The sequence below is a fragment of the Equus przewalskii genome, chromosome 10 (genome assembly GCF_037783145.1).
Source record: "Equus przewalskii isolate Varuska chromosome 10, EquPr2, whole genome shotgun sequence".
Taxonomy (NCBI): Eukaryota; Metazoa; Chordata; class Mammalia; order Perissodactyla; family Equidae; genus Equus; species Equus przewalskii.
Window position 1 is genome coordinate 20798390 of NC_091840.1, and position 17705 is coordinate 20816094.

General features: G+C 58.6%; 2 protein-coding genes across 4 annotated transcripts; both read left to right on the forward strand.

The window, feature by feature from the left end:
- The first annotated feature begins 390 nt into the window (after positions 1-390).
- On the forward strand, positions 391-8436 carry KAT2A (lysine acetyltransferase 2A). 2 transcript variants are annotated; one of them, XM_070561914.1, is made up of 18 exons: positions 391-1297; positions 1437-1560; positions 1906-2051; positions 2157-2246; positions 2537-2718; positions 2811-3002; positions 3887-3993; positions 4193-4303; positions 4396-4532; positions 4619-4827; positions 5042-5168; positions 6040-6150; positions 6584-6727; positions 6999-7113; positions 7206-7242; positions 7322-7385; positions 7522-7606; positions 7767-8436. In XM_070561914.1, the coding sequence occupies exons 1-18, from the start codon at positions 959-961 to the stop codon at positions 7958-7960; spliced, it is 2514 nt and encodes an 837-aa protein (XP_070418015.1). In that variant the 5' UTR covers positions 391-958; the 3' UTR covers positions 7961-8436. The 2 variants fall into 2 exon arrangements, with proteins under 2 accessions (XP_070418015.1, XP_070418014.1); XM_070561913.1 differs by having other exon boundaries at positions 870-1297; positions 4393-4532.
- A 412-nt stretch (positions 8437-8848) lies between these two features.
- DHX58 (DExH-box helicase 58) lies at positions 8849-17405 on the forward strand. 2 transcript variants are annotated; one of them, XM_070561915.1, is made up of 13 exons: positions 8849-8967; positions 9185-9353; positions 9534-9735; positions 10100-10290; positions 11028-11144; positions 11719-11845; positions 11984-12175; positions 12920-13170; positions 13716-13865; positions 13956-14117; positions 15085-15275; positions 16336-16432; positions 16743-17405. In XM_070561915.1, the coding sequence occupies exons 2-13, from the start codon at positions 9186-9188 to the stop codon at positions 16926-16928; spliced, it is 2034 nt and encodes a 677-aa protein (XP_070418016.1). In that variant the 5' UTR covers positions 8849-8967; position 9185; the 3' UTR covers positions 16929-17405. The 2 variants fall into 2 exon arrangements, 1 of the variants encoding a protein (XP_070418016.1); XR_011523350.1 differs by having other exon boundaries at positions 8852-8967; positions 15085-15634.
- Positions 17406-17705: the final 300 nt, after the last annotated feature.

Here is a 17705-nt window from a genome sequence, read left to right on the forward strand (position 1 = left end):
AGCGGATATGAGATTGAGTCTCCCTGTTCTTGCTCTTCCAGGAATCAGGCCTGGGGGCAAGGATTGTCCCCTGAACAGAGCCATCCGAGTGTGATGCCGTTCTCTGACCATGCACAATCCTGTGACACACGGGGATGGGGAAGTGAATGCGTCTTCCTCGGTTTCCTTCATTCATCCACCCTGGGCCTTCTGTGCCAGGCTCAGGACTGGGTTCTGGGACCACAGAGATGAAGACGGGCCCTGCCCTCGCGGTGCCCACACTGTGGGAGGAGAGCCTTCCCAGACGCAGGAAAGCTTCTGCCCTCCTCTGCCTCTACCTCAACCCCACCTCGGTAGCCTTTGGCTTTCAGGGCTTTTATAATAAACCCTTTTTGTTGAAATGTAATGTACATACAGAAAAGTGCACAGAAGGGTACAGCTGAATTATCGCGAAAAGAGCACACCCGTGAAACCACTTCACAGGTCAAGAAATAGAACTGTTGCTACTTAATCTCCACTGTAGCTGCAATTCTGTGTCCGGGGACATGTGGGACAGGGTCGGGTAGGAGTGGGAGGGAGATGTGACAGGAGCTAACGCCACCTCAGGCCCCAGGCCTGCACTTCCACCCTCGGGCTCGGGAGGTGGGCAGAACCCAAGATTCCCCCAAAAAGAAGCCCGTTTTCCGGGACGCTTCTCCTTGTCCCCAGGGAGACAGCGATCTGGACTCTGTCGGAAGCCTTCAAGAGGGACTAGAAGTGAGGAGGGGTCAATCTGGAGTGTTAACTCGGGCCTTGCTTGGTTGTCTGGGACCAAAAGGGCAGAAAAGTCTGGAAGCTGGAGGCGAAGAGACCGGCGGTGGAAGACTACAACTCCCATCATACTCCGGGACAGCGACGCCTGCGCACTGTGCGCCCGTTGCCCATGCGGCCCTAGGGCTGGGAGCGCCGCGCCGCGCTGCGCTCCGCTGCGGGGGAGGCCATGGCGGAACCTTCCCAGGCGTCGACCCCGGCTCCGGCCGTACAGCCCCGTACCCTTCAGTCTCCAGCCCCGGCCCCAACTCCGACTCCTGCCCCTAGCCCGGCTTCGGCCCCGACTCCGGCTCCCACTCCGGCACCAGCCCCCGCCCCAGCTGCAGCCCCAGCCGGGAGCACAGGGACGGGGGGGCCCGGGGTAGGAAGTGGGGGGACCGGGAGCGGGGGGGATCCGGCTCGACCTGGCCTGAGCCAGCAGCAGCGCGCCAGCCAGAGGAAGGCGCAAGTCCGGGGACTGCCGCGCGCCAAGAAGCTTGAGAAGCTAGGGGTCTTCTCGGCTTGCAAGGTGGGGGCGGGGCCTGGGGTGAGAAGGGGCGGGGCTTGGGGCATCCTAGGGCTCGGGTGGGAAGGGTGGCAAAGCTCTGGCTGGGGAGCGGCTCCTCGTCCCGGGATACAGGGTTATTGACTGATCCTTCTGCCTCCAGGCCAATGAAACCTGCAAGTGTAATGGCTGGAAAAACCCCAAGCCCCCGACTGCTCCTCGCATGGACCTGCAGCAGCCAGCTGCCAACCTCAGCGAGCTGTGCCGCAGCTGTGAACACCCCTTGGGTAAGGCAGGTAGTGCCCTTGGAGCTGGGGAGGGTGGGCAGGTGCTGGGTCCTGCTTGGACAGGATGACTTAAGTGTCACAGAGCTTCACCTCTGAAAAACCAAAGATTCCTCCTAAGGAGGGATTGGGTTGGGAGCGTGTATCCCCCAGGGAGGAGAAAGGAAATTTGCCAGCCCAGAAGAGACAAGAGGCCACCCAAGGGCTGACGCAGGAGCAGTCAGTCTCGTTGCTGGTCACCCTGGTTGGAGGGACTGAAGGTGAATCTTGGCTGGCAATGTAGGGAGGCAGGAAGCCCTGTTGATCTCTTCTGTTCCTTCTTCCCTCTGCTGCCATCTGTCCTTGTAGCTGACCATGTGTCCCACCTGGAGAATGTGTCAGAGGATGAGATTAACCGGCTTCTGGGGATGGTGGTGGACGTGGAGAATCTGTTCATGTCTGTTCACAAGGAGGAGGACACAGACACTAAACAGGTCTATTTCTACCTCTTCAAGGTGAGCTTCCTCCGGGAGTGTGAGTGAGCGAAGGAGGCGAGGCTGGGGGCATCTGCAGCTCTGAGCTCTGCTGACCTCCGCTCCTCCCTGTTCCTCTTCCTCCAGCTCCTGCGGAAATGCATCCTGCAGATGACCCGGCCTGTGGTGGAGGGCTCCCTGGGCAGCCCCCCATTTGAGAAGCCTAATATTGAGCAGGTGGGATGAGGAAGGTGGTAAGAGAACTGGGGGCATCTTGGAAGAGTGGGGAGGCTGTGTTCTCCATCCTCAAGCTGAGAACAGGGGAGAGGTTCAGGAAGAGAGGACATTTTGCACTAACCTCAGGGTGGGCATGGGAGTGGGGAGAGGGCACAGTTTCTCTTCACAGAGAGCCCCAGAGTGAGTGGAGAGCCTGGCCCTTGCCCTTGGGAAACACCTGTTTTTGGATAAGAACCCAGCTGGCTGCTCACCCCTCCTTCCTGGTTTTGTCTCTGCCTGCCCCTTCTCAGGGTGTGCTGAACTTTGTGCAGTACAAGTTTAGTCACCTGGCTCCGCGGGAGCGGCAGACGATGTTCGAGCTCTCAAAGATGTTCCTGCTCTGCCTTAACTACTGGAAGCTTGAGACGCCTGCCCAGTTTCGGCAGAGGTCTCAGGCCGAGGACGTGGCTACCTACAAGGTCAACTATACCAGGTAGGCCCAGCCAGGGATAGCAGCGGGGGAGGCTCATAGGCATAACCTGGGTTCAGTGGTTTCCACTCTCACCACCTCCCCACTCCCCACAGATGGCTCTGTTACTGCCATGTGCCCCAGAGCTGCGATAGCCTCCCCCGCTACGAGACCACTCACGTCTTTGGGCGAAGCCTTCTCCGCTCCATCTTCACTGTGACCCGGCGGCAGCTGCTGGAGAAGTTCCGGGTGGAGAAAGACAAGCTGGTGCCCGAGAAGAGGACCCTCATCCTCACCCACTTCCCCAAGTAAGGCTCGTTCTGGCCTATCAGGTTTTTGCCCCAACTTCACATCCTCCCTGTTGTCCCCTTTTTTCCAGGAAGGCTTCCTGGATTGGTCCCTCCTCTCCCTCCATGAGCCTTCTGGGATCTGGGCGTCTACCTGGCAGACTTGCCCATGGCCCAGACGCACCTTGCTAGCATTTGCCTTTGCGTGTACTAGTCTGGGGATGGCAGGTACATGGCCCGAGTGCTAACACTACCCCTGCCCACACCCTGGTAGATGTTACTAATTATTTCCCACGGGGCCTGGACACAGCCTCAGAATCCTTCCCACCACAGTACTCCAAGAAACCAGAGCTTACCACTTGAGGTGGAACCTATTTCCATCCCTGTTCTAGTCCTTTCTGTAAGATTTTCCTCTGTTTTGCCACACCTTCCTTTCGTTTTAAGCCTGGCTTGTAGCTACCCAGTTCAAGAAGCCTGTGCTGACTAATCCTGGCCCTCTGGCGCTCCTCTTCTGCCACCAGGTGGGAACAAGAGGTGGCAGGAGGGGTGGATTCTGAGCCCCATTTTGATCCTGAGACCCAGGGTGACGTGGTGCCCTGCCTGACCACACAGCACAGGACAGCGTCAGTTCAGACCCTGTCTCCCTCTGCTGTCCACCGTGGGAAACTGGTCCTCTGATCTCTGTCCTGGATTGTCCTGTCCTACCTGTGACTACAGACTCCTAGAAGGCAGGGGGCTGTGCCTGCCCCTAGTCTCAAGGCAGAGGCTGTCTACATTTTTAGCTTCCCAGTTCCCTGAGAGCGGGGTCTGTCTCTTTGACCCGCCTCCAGTCCCTCTGGTGTCTGGCCCAGGCTGCTCCCTTGGTTGGAGAACAGAGTTGTGAGACAGACCTACCCTCCCCACAGATTCCTGTCCATGCTGGAGGAGGAGATCTATGGGGCAAACTCTCCGATCTGGGAATCGGGCTTCACCATGCCGCCCTCAGAGGGGACCCAGCTGGTGCCCCGGCCAGGTATGTACCACAGCAGGCCCTGCAGGATCTCTGCTTGGCCTTCCTGACTGAGCTCAGCCCCCGCTGTGGAAGACGGGTTGTGAGTGGTAGCAGTGAGGAAGTGCAGGACGGCTCACCCAGGGGTTGGAGGGCCCGGATCCCTTTCAGGACCCACCAACACCTTTGACCCCGTCTGCTGATTTTTCTCTCTGTCTCTCAGCTACAGTCAGCGCAGCTGTTGTTCCCAGTGCCCCCATCTTCAGCCCCACCATGGGTGGGAGCAGCAACAGCTCCTTGAGTCTGGATTCTGGAGGGGCTGAGCCCATGCCAGGTGGGTACTTGACCCCTGACATCTGCTCCTCATTCACCCCTCCCCCGACCTCTCTCCCCATCCTTGGGAGACCTTGCCAACCTCCCCAGCAGGCGAGAAGAGGAAGCTCCCAGAGAACCTGACCCTGGAGGATGCCAAGCGGCTCCGTGTGATGGGCGACATTCCCATGGAGCTGGTCAACGAGGTCATGCTCACCATCACTGACCCTGCCGCCATGCTGGGGCCCGAGGTGGGCAGCCTGGCTTGCTAACTGATGCGGGGAAGGGGGCCTCACCCACCAAGACCCTAGCTCACCACCCCTCCTCTGGTATCCAGACGAGCCTGCTGTCAGCCAACGCAGCCCGGGACGAGACAGCCCGCCTGGAGGAGCGCCGCGGCATCATCGAGTTCCATGTCATCGGCAACTCGCTGACGCCCAAGGCCAACCGGCGGGTGTTGCTCTGGCTTGTGGGGCTGCAGAATGTCTTCTCCCACCAGCTGCCGCGCATGCCCAAGGAGTATATCGCCCGCCTCGTCTTTGACCCGTGCGTCCCTGGCAGAGCCCAAACCCCAGGGCACCACACCCAGGCGCCTCTCCTCCTTGGCCTCCCCATTTCTCCCTGGCCTCTTCCTCCAACCTTTGGGAATTCTTGCTCCTCAGTTCCCAGCACTGCGTACAGCTCAGGCCCCCAGGGCCGTGGGGACTGGGGAGCATTTAGGGGACAGGTCACAGCCCTGACCTGTCCCCTCTCCCCTCAGGAAGCATAAGACTCTGGCCTTGATCAAGGACGGGCGGGTCATTGGTGGGATCTGCTTCCGCATGTTTCCCACCCAGGGCTTCACGGAGATTGTCTTCTGTGCTGTCACCTCCAATGAGCAGGTCAAGGTGAGCGCATGCCTGTGGCCCTAGCCCCATCCCACCACCTGCTTCTGAGTTTGGATCAGGTCAGAACAGCAGGCTCTCAAACCTCCTGTTAATGGCCAGACAGTTCCTCACACCCCCACCAGGTGGCAGTTGTAGTTTGGTAACTGGATTAAGGCAACACCTGTTGGCGAATGGATCCCAAGAAGCAGCCACGCTCAAATGGTCCCACATTTCTTTCATCACCAGAACCTTCGCGTACGTTGGGGAGTTAGTCCTTTTTATAGTAGCCCTGCGCTGGGTGCTAGTCCTGGTTTCTGCCCTTTAATCATCACAACGGACTCACTAGTCGGGTCCCTTGTTCTCTTTTGAACCTAACCCAGGTCTGCTGCTGCCTCACTGGTCCTGGCGTGTGTGGGAGACAGTGTCTCTGCAGGGTTCAGACGCTGCGATGAGCAGGGCCTTGTCGTTCCCCTTGGCCTTTCCCCCAGTTCTGAGGCTCAGGGACTGGGAATCAGTGGCCTGGGGACAAGAGCTTCCTGGTTGGGTTTGGATCCTGGCCCTGCCGTGGCTGGCCGTCTGACCATTTCCTACGTTGCTGAGTTTTGGGTTTTACTGTCGCGTGGGGGTAGTGATACCTGCCTCTTGGGGTAATGTGAGAAGTGGTCTGTGAAGCACCACACCTGGCCCAGAAGAGGTGCTTAGAAATCCGGGGTCCTCCACTCTTCTCCGCATAAGCTCCTCTTCCTCCGCTGGCCGCCTTTCCTCCTAGCTGCCCTGGACCCGCTGCCCCCCCCACCTCCCGTCCAGTCCGCCCCCTCTGCTCTGGGCCCTCCTGAGACCCCTCCAGTGCTGGGCCCGCGCCCCCTGCTGAGCCCTGCTGCCCTCCCCCCAGGGCTATGGGACTCACCTCATGAACCACCTGAAGGAGTATCACATCAAACACAACATTCTCTACTTCCTCACCTACGCCGACGAGTACGCCATCGGCTACTTTAAAAAGCAGGTGACCCTCACCCCGCCCCCGCCCTCTGCCAGGGTCTGTGGGTCATTCTGTCCAGCCCCCTGGTGTGGATGCAGTGGGAGTCCCTTCGTGTCCCCTGTTCCATTCAGCACCTGTGGGGAAGTCCTTCATGCCCGTCTCCCTCCCACTGCTGCTGCCCCAGTGAAGCACAGGGTCCTGTCGGGCAGTAGGGCAGGCGGGAAGAATCCGGAGACTCCCAGGGGTGAGTCGGGAGGGGCAGCTGACCTGGAACCTTTCCAGGGACAGAGTAATCGAGGCTGCACAGTGCAGAGCTCTGTGCTGGGTACCATAGGGGGTCCAGGAATTGGGAAGAGGGGACATGGCATGCCCTGCCCCTCAGGTGCTTCTGCGGGGGGGCCCGTTGAAGCTGGAAAAGCCTTGCTGATGGATTGGGCCATAACTGTCCCCTCCCTAGGGCTTCTCCAAGGACATCAAGGTGCCCAAGAGCCGCTACCTGGGTTATATCAAGGACTACGAGGGTGCAACACTGATGGAGTGTGAGCTCAATCCTCGGATCCCCTACACGGAGCTGTCCCACATCATCAAGAAGCAGAAGGAGGTTGTGTGTGTGTGTGTGTGTGTGTGTGAGTGTGTGTGGGCGTGCGCACACTCTTGGACTTGTCCATGGGGCTTTTCGTGAATGTACAAGTCGGGGTGAACACACATGTGGATGGGTGCCACATGTGCGTGTGTGAGGTGGGGACGGGCCAAGATCTTGCTTCTTGCTCTGCCTCTTGGAGAAGTTAGGAGGGGAGGGGCAGGACCTGGCAGTGGCCCTGGGAGGGTTGTGGCTGGGGCCGGGTTCCCCCTCAGACCCTTCCTTTCCTCAGATCATCAAGAAGCTGATTGAGCGCAAACAGGCCCAGATCCGAAAGGTCTATCCTGGGCTCAGCTGCTTCAAGGAAGGCGTGAGGCAGATCCCTGTGGAGAGCGTCCCTGGCATCCGTGAGCAGGGGTTTTGGTGGGGGGAGCAGGGTGCGCTGCTTGGGGTGTATCAGGCTTTCTTAGGGATGTTCTCCCCACTGCCCGCTTTGCAGGAGAGACGGGCTGGAAGCCGCTTGGGAAGGAGAAGGGGTGAGTGTTGTGTGGCGGGAGAGGGTGTTGGGGGAGGCACAGGGATCAGGAGCCGCAGACTTGGCATCTCTCACCCCAGGAAGGAGCTGAAGGACCCTGACCAGCTCTATACAACCCTCAAAAACCTGCTGGCCCAGATCAAGGTGGGGAGACCAGGTTCCCTTCTGGGGGGCCCTGCGCCAGTGGCTGTGGCTTTATGGCCTAGTGTGGGGTGGGTGGCAGTCACGAGCTGGGCATGGGGCAGGGTGGGCCTGGCCCCAGCTTGGCTCTCCTCTCCAGTCACACCCCAGTGCCTGGCCCTTCATGGAGCCCGTGAAGAAGTCGGAGGCCCCAGACTACTACGAGGTCATCCGCTTCCCCATCGGTGAGGACGCTCCATTTGATCCCCTCCTTCCACTTCTGCCCCCAAATCGACTCCTGCTCCTGCCTTCACTGGGCCACACAGGCCCCGGTGACCCACCCCGGCGGGCAGCCCCGCTCTCCTCAGTCTCTTCAAGGCGTGCCCGTTCTCTCCTGCTGCCCAGACCTGAAGACCATGACGGAGCGGCTGCGCAGCCGCTACTATGTGACACGGAAGCTCTTTGTGGCTGACCTGCAGCGGGTCATCGCCAACTGCCGCGAGTACAACCCCCCGGACAGCGAGTACTGCCGCTGCGCCAGTGCCCTGGAGAAGTTCTTCTACTTCAAGCTCAAGGAGGGGGGGCTCATCGACAAGTAGTCCACTTTGGACCACCTTCACTGGGACATCTCCACCTCAGGCTCTGAGCTGGCGCCCAGGGCCCTCTCAGCTTGACACGTTCCAGCCAGGGGCCCTGCAGCCCTTTCGGGACCCTCAGGCACCCAAAGCCTGCAGCTCTGTCCCACCCTTCATTGTGTCTGACCTTGGGGAGAGGTCTTATGGGTCTGAGACCCAGCCCCGCTAGAGTGGCTGGTGGTCCCCAGGCCTGGTCCCTGTGGAGCTCTGGAGACTGGGAGGCCAGGGCGTGGCCCTGGTCGCTGTTTCCCCAGGGGCAGGACTGCCAATTTTAGTTTGAGTGAGGGGGCTTCAAGATTGGAAGTTCAACCTGAACTGGAGGGACCACGCCTTGCCCGCCCTGCACTGTTCTGTCTGTCCCCCAGGGGTGGGGGCCGTGGGGACCATTCATTTCCTGGCATTAATCCTTTGGAGGGAACAATAAAGCTCTTTTTTTCTTCTGTGTAGTTGTTCCTTGGGTAGAGTCCTCGGACATAGCAGGCTGACCCTGACCAGTACCTCCTGCAGGCTGGAGCCTGTAAAGCCCCCAGTGGTGCTGGGACACCCCCCCTCAACCTGGTGCAGCAAGCCTCATGCCTAGTCCCGGGCCCCTGGGGTGATGGGACCTGCCTGGCTGCAGCCCCCTGCTTGTCCCTGCTCCTACTCCAGGTTCCAGGGTGGCGGGGGTCAGAATCTCTACCTGGCTGCCTCTGCCTGGGTGGACACGGTTACAGCTGACTCCAGAAGGGGCAGGGGTGGGGGTGTGGAGACTCGACTTTACTGTCAGTGTTTCTGTCCCCTTGCCAAAGTGTGCACAAGGAGTTTTTTCTGCGGGGCAGGGAAGGGAGATTCCTGAAGCCAAGCTCCGGCTGGGCTGGCTCCTCCCCTAAGTTTCGCTTTCCATTTTCGATCTCAGCAGAGCCCAGCGGCATCCGGGCTGGGCTAAATAAACCAAGCAAACCCAGGGGGGCTGCCCTCCGCAGGTGGTGCAGGTGAGACCTGGCTGGGCAGGGGGCCGGTGTAGTCTCTGTTACTCCTGTCTCCCCTCTTGGCCAGATCAGGCTCCTGGTGGGTCCCTGCGGTGCCCTGCCCCACCTCCCTCAGGCAGGTTAGAGTCCTGGGCAAAGAGAGCTCTCTGTACCGGACTGGGCTGGCCGGGAGTAGGGAGGGGTGTGGGGCCTGGCGGTCTGAATCCCCTGCCATTCCCAGAATGGAGCTGCGACCCTACCAGTGGGAGGTGATTATGCCTGCCCTGGAGGGCAAGAATATCATCATATGGCTGCCCACGGGTACTGGGAAGACGCGGGCAGCTGCTTATGTGGCCAAGAGGCATCTGGAGACTGTGGATGGAGCCAAGGTGGTTGTATTGGTCAACAGGGTGAGTGGTTTGCCCTCCCCTCAGTGGGGTCTTAGCTCCACGGGTGCCTCAAGACAGAACTCCAGAGCTGCTGTGGCCAACTCTAAGCTCACCTATCTTCACCCATTCCGGTCCTTGCCTCCCCCAACCCCACTTGCCCCTGATGCAGCTGCTTCTCCCCATCTCATTTTCCATCCCCAGGTGCACCTGGTGACCCAGCATTGTGAGGAGTTCAGCCGGATGCTGGACAAACGCTGGACCATCACAACCCTGAGTGGGGACATGGGGCCACGAGCTGGCTTTGGCCACCTGGCCCGGCACCATGACCTGCTCATCTGCACAGCTGAGCTGCTGCAGATGGCGCTGACAAGCTCTGAGGAAGAGGAGCACGTGGAGCTCAATGGTGAGGGCTGTGGGCAGGGGGAAAGGGTGTGCACCTGAGGCTCCCCTGCCTGCCACCCCCAGGGCACTTGTAGTAGAGATGTGAGGGGTTCCCCATTCACCAAACTCCAGCATACACCCTAGTAGAAACAGACCTGGCTACAGTGCAGGATCTTGGGTGAGTCCCGTCCCCCGGCTGAGCCTCAGTTTACTAATCTCTAAAATGGAGATAAATTATCCCTGCCTGGCCCATTCTCTGGGGACTGGCTGCAAGTTGTGAAAGGAGGAAGGAGTTCGTAGATGAGTTGTGGGGAATACATGAAACGAAACTTATCGGGGGGGGGGAAGGGTCTGTGGGTCACAGTCTTCTCCCCTTGTGCTCCCAGCCTTCTCCCTGCTTGTGGTGGACGAGTGTCACCACACGCACAAAGACACTGTCTACAACATCATCCTGAGCCGGTACCTAGAGCATAAACTCCAGAGGACACTGCCCTTGCCCCAGGTGCTGGGTCTCACAGCTTCCCCAGGCACTGGCGGGGCCTCCAAGCTCGAGGGGGCCATTGACCACATCCTGCAGGTCAGCTTGGTCCCTGCGACCCTCCCCCAACCTGACCCCCTAGGACCTCCCTGGCCTGCCCTACCCCATGCCCACCAGCCCTACCAGGCTCCCTCAGGCAGGGACGGGCCCCTTCCTCACCTAAGCTCCAGGCTCCAGTAGCTTCTCACTGTACTTAGGATAAACTGCCAGCTCTCTACTCTGCCTTACAAAGTTCCCTGTGACCTCGCCCCTGCCTGCCTCTCCAGCCTCACTTCTTCCCCCTTTGCCCTCACTCCCATGACACTGGCCTTCTCTCTGTATCTCCAGCGTCTCAGCCTGGCTGTTCTCCCTTTCCACTTGCCATTCCTTTTGCCCTGAATGCTCTTCCCCCTGCACTTTACCTTTCCGGCTCCTTCTTGTTATTCAGGGAACAGCTTAAATGTCACCTCTCCCTGATCTTCCCTGATCACCCCCCTGCACTCTATCGTACCATCCAATTTCATTCTTTTCAGAGCTCGTTAACACTAAAATTCTCTCATTCTGTTACTCTTCATGGTTTATCCTCTGTCTCCTCAACTCCAGTCTAAGATGCTCTGTCTCCCCAGTACCTAGACACCAGCACCAGGACAGAGAGGGCGGGCAATAAATATTTGTTGAATATATGAATCCCCACTCCCAATGGCCCTGCCTCAGCTGGACCCATCCTGCCCCAGAGCTCTGCCCATTGTCCCCACGGGACCCCCTCCATTCCAATGAGCCCCTCTCTGTTGCCCCAGCTCTGTGCCAATCTGGACACGTGGCGCATCATGTCACCCCAGAACCACCGCCCCCAGCTGCAGGAACACAGCCCCCAGCCCTGCAAACAGTATGATGTCTGCCAAAGGCGCAGCCAGGTGTGTGAAGGGATGGGCACAGGGTGGAGGTGGGGTCTGGTGTGAAATTAGGGCCCCCAGGGTTGAGCCCTGACTGTACCCTCAGGAGCTCTGTGACTTCAGGTTACTTGCTTATGTATCTGAGCCTCCATTTCTCCTTTCTGTGAAATGGGGCACATGCAGCCCATGCCCACAGCCTCTGTTTGATTTGACTCACATGCCACCGTGAGCATCTGTCAAAACCCTGGGCACACTGTAGAGTGCTTTGCAAACCATAAAGCTGGGGCTCTCTGTGCCAAGGCTGTTAGGAGCTCTCTCCTGCCATGCTAACACTGCCTGGTGTCTGCTAGGACAGGGCTGGGCAAGGACTAGACCTCACAGTGCTCAGGCCAGAGGTCAAGGGGACATAGGAGGTGCAGACAGAGCAGGAGCGGTACAGGAACCTGACCCCTGCCTCCAGCCAGGAGCTCCCTGCTCTCCAACACCGACGTGACGGCAGTAGCCAGTAGCGGCGCGGCTTCCCGTGGAGATCAGCGCCCCCACTGGGTGCCCATTCCCCTGAGGTGTATGGGAATCCCTGCACTCTTCTCTCCAGGACCCATTTGGGGACAAGCTGAAGAATCTCATGGACCAAGTCCACGACCATCTGGAGATGCCCGAGTTGAGCCGGGACTTCGGGACGCAGATGTACGAGCAGCAGGTGGTGGAGCTGAGCCAGACTGGTGAGAGGGGCTGCCCGGGCGGAGGGCGAGGCGGCTGTGGGGGCGCTGTGGACCGGGCCTGCCTGGGGGCGGAGCCTAGGTGGGGGCGGACCTTGGAGGGGCGTGGCCACTCAGCCCTTGCGCCCGTGCCGCCCGCAGCGGCTGCGGCGGGGCTCCAGCAGCGGCGGGTGTACGCGCTGCACCTGCGGCGCTACAACGACGCGCTGCTCATCCACGACACGGTGCGCGCCGTGGACGCCCTGGCCACGCTGCAGGATTTCTACGACTGGGAGCGTGCCACTAAGACGCAGGTCCTGGATGCCGAGCGCTGGCTGCTGGCGCTGTTCGATGGTGAGGCTCTCGGGGAGGCGGGAGGGGTGAGAACCGGGCGCCAACACGGATTTGGAAGGTACCAGTGAGGGTACAGGCGCCCTATTTTTCTAACCTAAAGTCAAAGCTGTGGATATGACAAAAGATGTATGCCCTTATTTGTGAAGGTTTGCATAGATGTAAAAACTAATTCATGTTATTGACAAAGATTTTTTTTAAACCATTTAATTGGGACTGTCCCTGAAAGTCTGGGGTGTGTGGTATCTTTGAACTGGGACATGAGGTGGCCAGAGATGAAATTTAAGGCTAGAGGCCCTAGCACAAGGGGTTTGGGGGGGGCAAGGATCTTTCTGAAGAGACCTGAGGTGGAGTCAGTCTTGGGTAGCTGAGGTCAACATGAAAAGGTCAAGGGTCATCCTGGTACTTAGGTGGAAGAGGAGTGTTGGCCTGAGGTATGTGGGCAAAAAGTCCTCTACGGTAGGCCCCTGGTGTAAGGCTGGCTGGCCTTGAGGCTGCGCAGGCATAGGGTGTCCTTCAATGTGCTCTTGGTGCTGCTCAAGGGGAATTAGGCAGGAGCAGTTATCCTCGGTCCCCCTCTGTACTCCTGCAATCCTATCCCTGTGAGCACACACCCTGCCCTGCCCTGCCCTGCCCTGCCCACCCCATCCCATCCAACCCCCACCCCACCCCACCCCATCCCATCCCATCCCATCCCATCTCATCTCCAGGCCTGAGTCCTGTCCCTGTTTTGGGCTTTTCTGGCAGAGCACAAGAATGAGCTGGCCCGCCTGGCAACTTGTGGCCCAGAGAACCCTAAACTGGAGAAGCTGGAACAGATCCTTAAGAAGCAGTTCAGGAACGAGAACCCCCGGGGCATCATCTTCACCCGAACCCGCCAGAGCGCTCGCTCCCTCCTGCTCTGGCTGCAGCACCAGCCTGGCCTGCAGACAGTGGACATCCAGGCCCAGACACTGATTGGGGCTGGGAACAGCAGCCAGAGCACCCATATGACCCAGGTGTGGGCTTTGGGGAAAGGAGCTGAGGCTGGGGGGCTCCCTAGGGGAAAAGGGGATGGATTGGGGTCTTCACAGAGAGACAGGAGGCTGATTATCCCCAGGCAGAGGGCAGAGAGCTGGGGGAGAGAGATGGACACTGAAATCCCCAGTTTTGAAGGTCCCCCTAGTCTGGGGTTCCCTGGGGGCAGAAAGGCAGAGGCTTGGGGAGCTGCAGGAAAAGAGGTGAATGATGTCCTTGGGACAGGGAATCAGGGGCCTGGGGTCCCTTGCAGGAGAAGGCTAGGTCCTGAGAGCTCCTGGATAGAGAGGCAGGGACCCATAGGGAGTCCCTAGGGGAGAGAGGGGTTAGATGGTCACCTGGGAAAATGGGCAAGATCTTGGGGTGGGGATGGGGTGTACTTGGAGATAGAGGTGGAGACACAGGGTCCTTAGGGAAAGGGCCAAGATTGTGAGTCAAAGGGCTGAACCAGAAGAGGCTGGGCTGGCAGGAGGGTGGGCCTGACCCCACCTCATGCACCATCCTCTTTCTCCTCCCCCATCCCCAGAGGGAACAGCAAGAAGTGATCCGTAAGTTCCGGGTCGGCACCCTGAACCTCCTGGTGGCCACGAGTGTGGCGGAAGAGGGCCTGGACATCCCCCAGTGCAATGTGGTGGTGCGCTATGGGCTCCTGACCAACGAGATCTCCATGGTCCAGGTGCCCAACCACCCCGCTCTCAACAGCCCTCAAAGGATCCTGGGTGGGACACCAGCCCCACTCAGGCCCCTCCCTTCTCTCTCTCTCCAGGCAAGGGGCCGTGCCCGGGCTGGTCAGAGTGTGTACTCGTTTGTGGCAACTGAGGACAGTCGGGAGCTGCGGCGGGAGCTGACCAATGAGGAGCTGGAGGCTCTGATGGAACGGGCAGTGGCTGCTGTGCAGGAGATGGATGAGGCTGAGTACCAGGCCAAGGTCTGTGGGCAGCCTGTGCGCCCTGCAGGGAGAGGGGCTTAGGACGCTCTGCCTGGAAGCTCTCTGATTGCACACACATGCGCACCCCTCTTCCTCTGAGGGCCCTCTTGGCCCACCTGGGGAGGGTGTGAATGGATGGATGGGTAGAGGCCAGGGGTGGGGCTGCCAGGGAAGGCAATGGCTGTTCTCCAGATGCCTTGGGAACAGGCCTTGTCCAGGGCTTTTAATTTATCCTTGTTACTAAATACTTGGTGTATCTGTGAGAGCCGCCTTACAGCCTTTCTGGAGCCAGGTGGTGGGGGGCGGGGGGTGGGGGGGGGGCAAACAAACCAAGACACATGTACAAATAAGCCCAGAACCAGGACTTGAATCAGTTCCCGTGAGGCAGGGTCACCATTGTCCCCTTGCCCAGGATGGTCCCTGTTTACTCCTGTTGTCCCAGCATAATTATTAATGATGCCTTGTGTTAGCCTCAAAGAATCAGCTTTGCACAAAATCCTCCAAAGCAGGGCCAAAGATTCAATGAGAAAGCTTGCCCCGCCCCCACCTTTGCCCCACCCCTGTATTATTTTTCTCCACAGAGTTGCTTCCTTTTTTGTTGTTGTTGAGGAACATTTGCCCTGAGCTAACATCTGTTGCCAATCTTCCTCTTTTTTTGCTTGAGGAAGGTTAGCCCTGAGCTAACATCTGTGCCAATCTTTCTCTATTTCATACGTGGGTTGCAGCCACAACATGGCTGACGAGTGGTGTAGGTCCGCACCCGGGAATGGAACCTGCGAACCCAGGCTGCCGAGTCGGGTGCCTGGCCAGCCCCAGAGCTGTTTCTAAAAGCTCCAGGGAGGGTCGAGGAAAGTCTCTTCTGGGTCCTAATGATCTGAGGTCTTTGGGAGCTCTGTGTCCCCTGGGAGCATTCCTGGAGTTGGGTCTCTTGGGCCCCAATCACGCCTAGTGTCCCCTCCCACCCCAGATCCGGGATCTGCAGCAGGCAGCCCTGGTCAAGCGGGCAGCCCAGGTGGCCCAGCGGGAGAGCCAGCGGCGGCAGTTCCTGGCGGACGAGGTGCAGCTCCTCTGCATCAACTGCATGGTGGCTGTGGGCTATGGGAGTGACCTGCGGAAGGTGGAGGGCACCCACCACGTCAACGTGAACCCCAACTTCTCGTGAGACCTATGGAAGGGGCTGTCTGGATGACAGGGGGGAGGGGTGTGCAGGGGGACTAAGAATGCCTCCCATCCAGATGGTGCTTGGAGGGTTTGGGAACTTACAGAGCGTTTTCACAGTAGTCTGGTCAGACAGGTTTTATCACCATCGCATTCTACAGATGAGGAAATAGAGGCTCAGAGAGGCTAAGTGACTTGCCCAAGCTCCCACAGCAACTATGTGGTTGAGCAAGAGCTGGAATTCAGGAAGCCAAATGCTGAGGGGCCACAAGCTGGCCCCCTGGGTCCTACCTACTCTGAAGACATCAAGAGGGGCTAGTTGTCCCTGAGCCAGCCCCTCCTCCTCTGTCCTCTAAAGGGTAAGCTTCCCTTGTCTTCCCTCCATGCATTCATTTGTTCAGTGTTTATTAGGCACCTACCGTGTGCAGGCCACTGTGCCCAGGATCTTCATACAGGCTCACATTTGAGGAGGCAGCATTTCGGCTAGGTCTGGCAAGGTGGATCGGGCTGGAGTGTGAGATGAGTATAGGCGGGGCTGATGCGACAGGAATAATTCTGGTTGACCTGAGCAGAAGGCTGTGAAGGATGAGATTCTGAAAGAAGACAGCCGAGCCTGTGGAGGACCGTGAAGGTCGGGCCTTCGTCCTGGAGGCACTCAGTGCTCCCGGAGGGATGTTGAGCAACGGAATGTCAGGGCCAGATTTACATTTTTAGGAGATCGCTCTAAAAGATCACTCATTTTAGAAGATGAGCTGGCGGAAGGATGGCGTGGGGTTGGGAGTAAGGATGAGATGGGATGGAAGGATGGATGGCGCAGGGAGATCTCTTGGGAGACTGTTGAAATCACCCAGATGGGTAGTGCTGAGGCCTGAACGTGGGCAGAAGGGAGTGCAATGGAGGCAGCGCAGGCAGAGCTTTTCGAAGATCAGATTTCCTGGTCCTGGGAAGTGTCTGGGCCTCTTGAAAGGTAGAAAGGCCCAGGCAGAGGCTCCGCAAGCAGGCATGAGATCTGGGGCTCGGAGGGTCCATGAGGGCTGTGGCCACTCCCGTTCCTCTCCAGGATCTACTACAAAGTCTCCCCGAAGGCTGTGGTCATCGACAGAGAGTTCAAGGACTGGAAGCCTGGGGGCGCCGTTAGCTGCAGGAACTGTGGGGAGGTAAGTGCTGGGGCCATGGCTCTTAGCTCCAGTCTTCAGAAGACTCGGTCTGAGAGAGGAGGCCCAGCCTCTGCCATCAGGACATCAGGATGCCCCCACTGGCATGGGGGAGACAGCCCTCCCCTAGGAGCCCCCAGTCTGAGGAGAGTGGTCCAACTCCCTGTCTTAGGGAGCCCACAGTGTGACGGGGGAGATAGCTCTCAGTCTGAGGTGGGAGGCACAGGCCCTGCATTCATGGACGCTACCTTGAGGAGAGAAGCCCAGTCTGAGGACAGAGACCCACACCCGGCCGTCTCTGTCCCACCCCCAGTCCTGGGGTATGCAGATGATCTACAAGTCTGTGAAGCTGCCAGTGATCAAAGTCCGCAGCATGCTGCTGGAGACCCCGCGAGGGCGGGTCCAGGCCAAGAAGTGGTCCCACGTGCCCTTCCCGGTACCTGACTTCAACTACCTGCAGCACTGTGCCCAGAGCCTGTCGGACCTCTCCCTGGACTGACCACCTTGTCGCTGCAGTGCTCAGCTCAGGCTGCAGGGGGCGGGAGAGTCCGCAGCAGCCACCATCTTCCCCTGGGCAAAGCCTGGGTCCAGGCCCCTCCTGCCTGAGTCACCAGCTGGGGGCACCATGCTGACCAGGTACAGAGGAACCCTGGGCGCCCAGGCGGGCTTGGGCCCCCACCCTGGTGAAGCAGCTGGAGGACCACATCTCAGCCCCAGACCCCACTCACACCACACAGACCCTTTCCTACGCACTGGATGGAGGGGAGACTGAGGCAGGAGAATGGCCACACTGTACTAGGAATCACCAGTTTCTCTCGGCCCCTCGATATTCCTTCCCTGCGAAGGCCACTTCTATTTTTTGAGGCTCCCCATAAATTAAAAGTAAAGAAATGGGAAATTGGTGTAGACAACATGTGGTATTTGAAAAACAGATTTGTTGAGGTATAATTGACATAAAATAAACTGTACATAAATATTTATGGTGTCTAATTTGATAAGTTTTAACATTTGCATGCTCCTCCACAGTCAAGATAATGAACATAGCTGTCACCCTCAAAAGTTTCATTGTTCCCATTGTAACCCCACCACCCCCCATCCACTGATCTGCTTTGTGCTATATTTTTAATGTTAAAAGTTTTTTTTTAACACCCCACTTTATGGCTCTCATGTAACCTTATTTGGAGAGAACATCAAAAGTCTAGATTTGAGAGCCATCACGAATGAGGCCTTCCTGCCCCCTCCACCCCATAATAGGCTCCAACCCCAATGCCCCGCT

Excerpts from the sequence above, each read along its gene's own strand:
- KAT2A (XM_070561913.1), top strand. The coding sequence starts at position 959 with ATGGCGGAACCTTCCCAGGCGTCGACCCCGGCTCCGGCCGTACAGCCC. Across the intron at positions 7,114-7,205 it reads GGAGAGCGTCCCTGGCATCC|GAGAGACGGGCTGGAAGCCG; the intron begins GTGAGCAGGGGT and ends CCCGCTTTGCAG. Across the intron at positions 7,607-7,766 it reads GGTCATCCGCTTCCCCATCG|ACCTGAAGACCATGACGGAG; the intron begins GTGAGGACGCTC and ends CCTGCTGCCCAG.
- DHX58 (XM_070561915.1), top strand. The coding sequence starts at position 9,186 with ATGGAGCTGCGACCCTACCAGTGGGAGGTGATTATGCCTGCCCTGGAG. Across the intron at positions 9,736-10,099 it reads GGAGCACGTGGAGCTCAATG|CCTTCTCCCTGCTTGTGGTG; the intron begins GTGAGGGCTGTG and ends TTGTGCTCCCAG. Across the intron at positions 14,118-15,084 it reads AGGCTGAGTACCAGGCCAAG|ATCCGGGATCTGCAGCAGGC; the intron begins GTCTGTGGGCAG and ends CTCCCACCCCAG.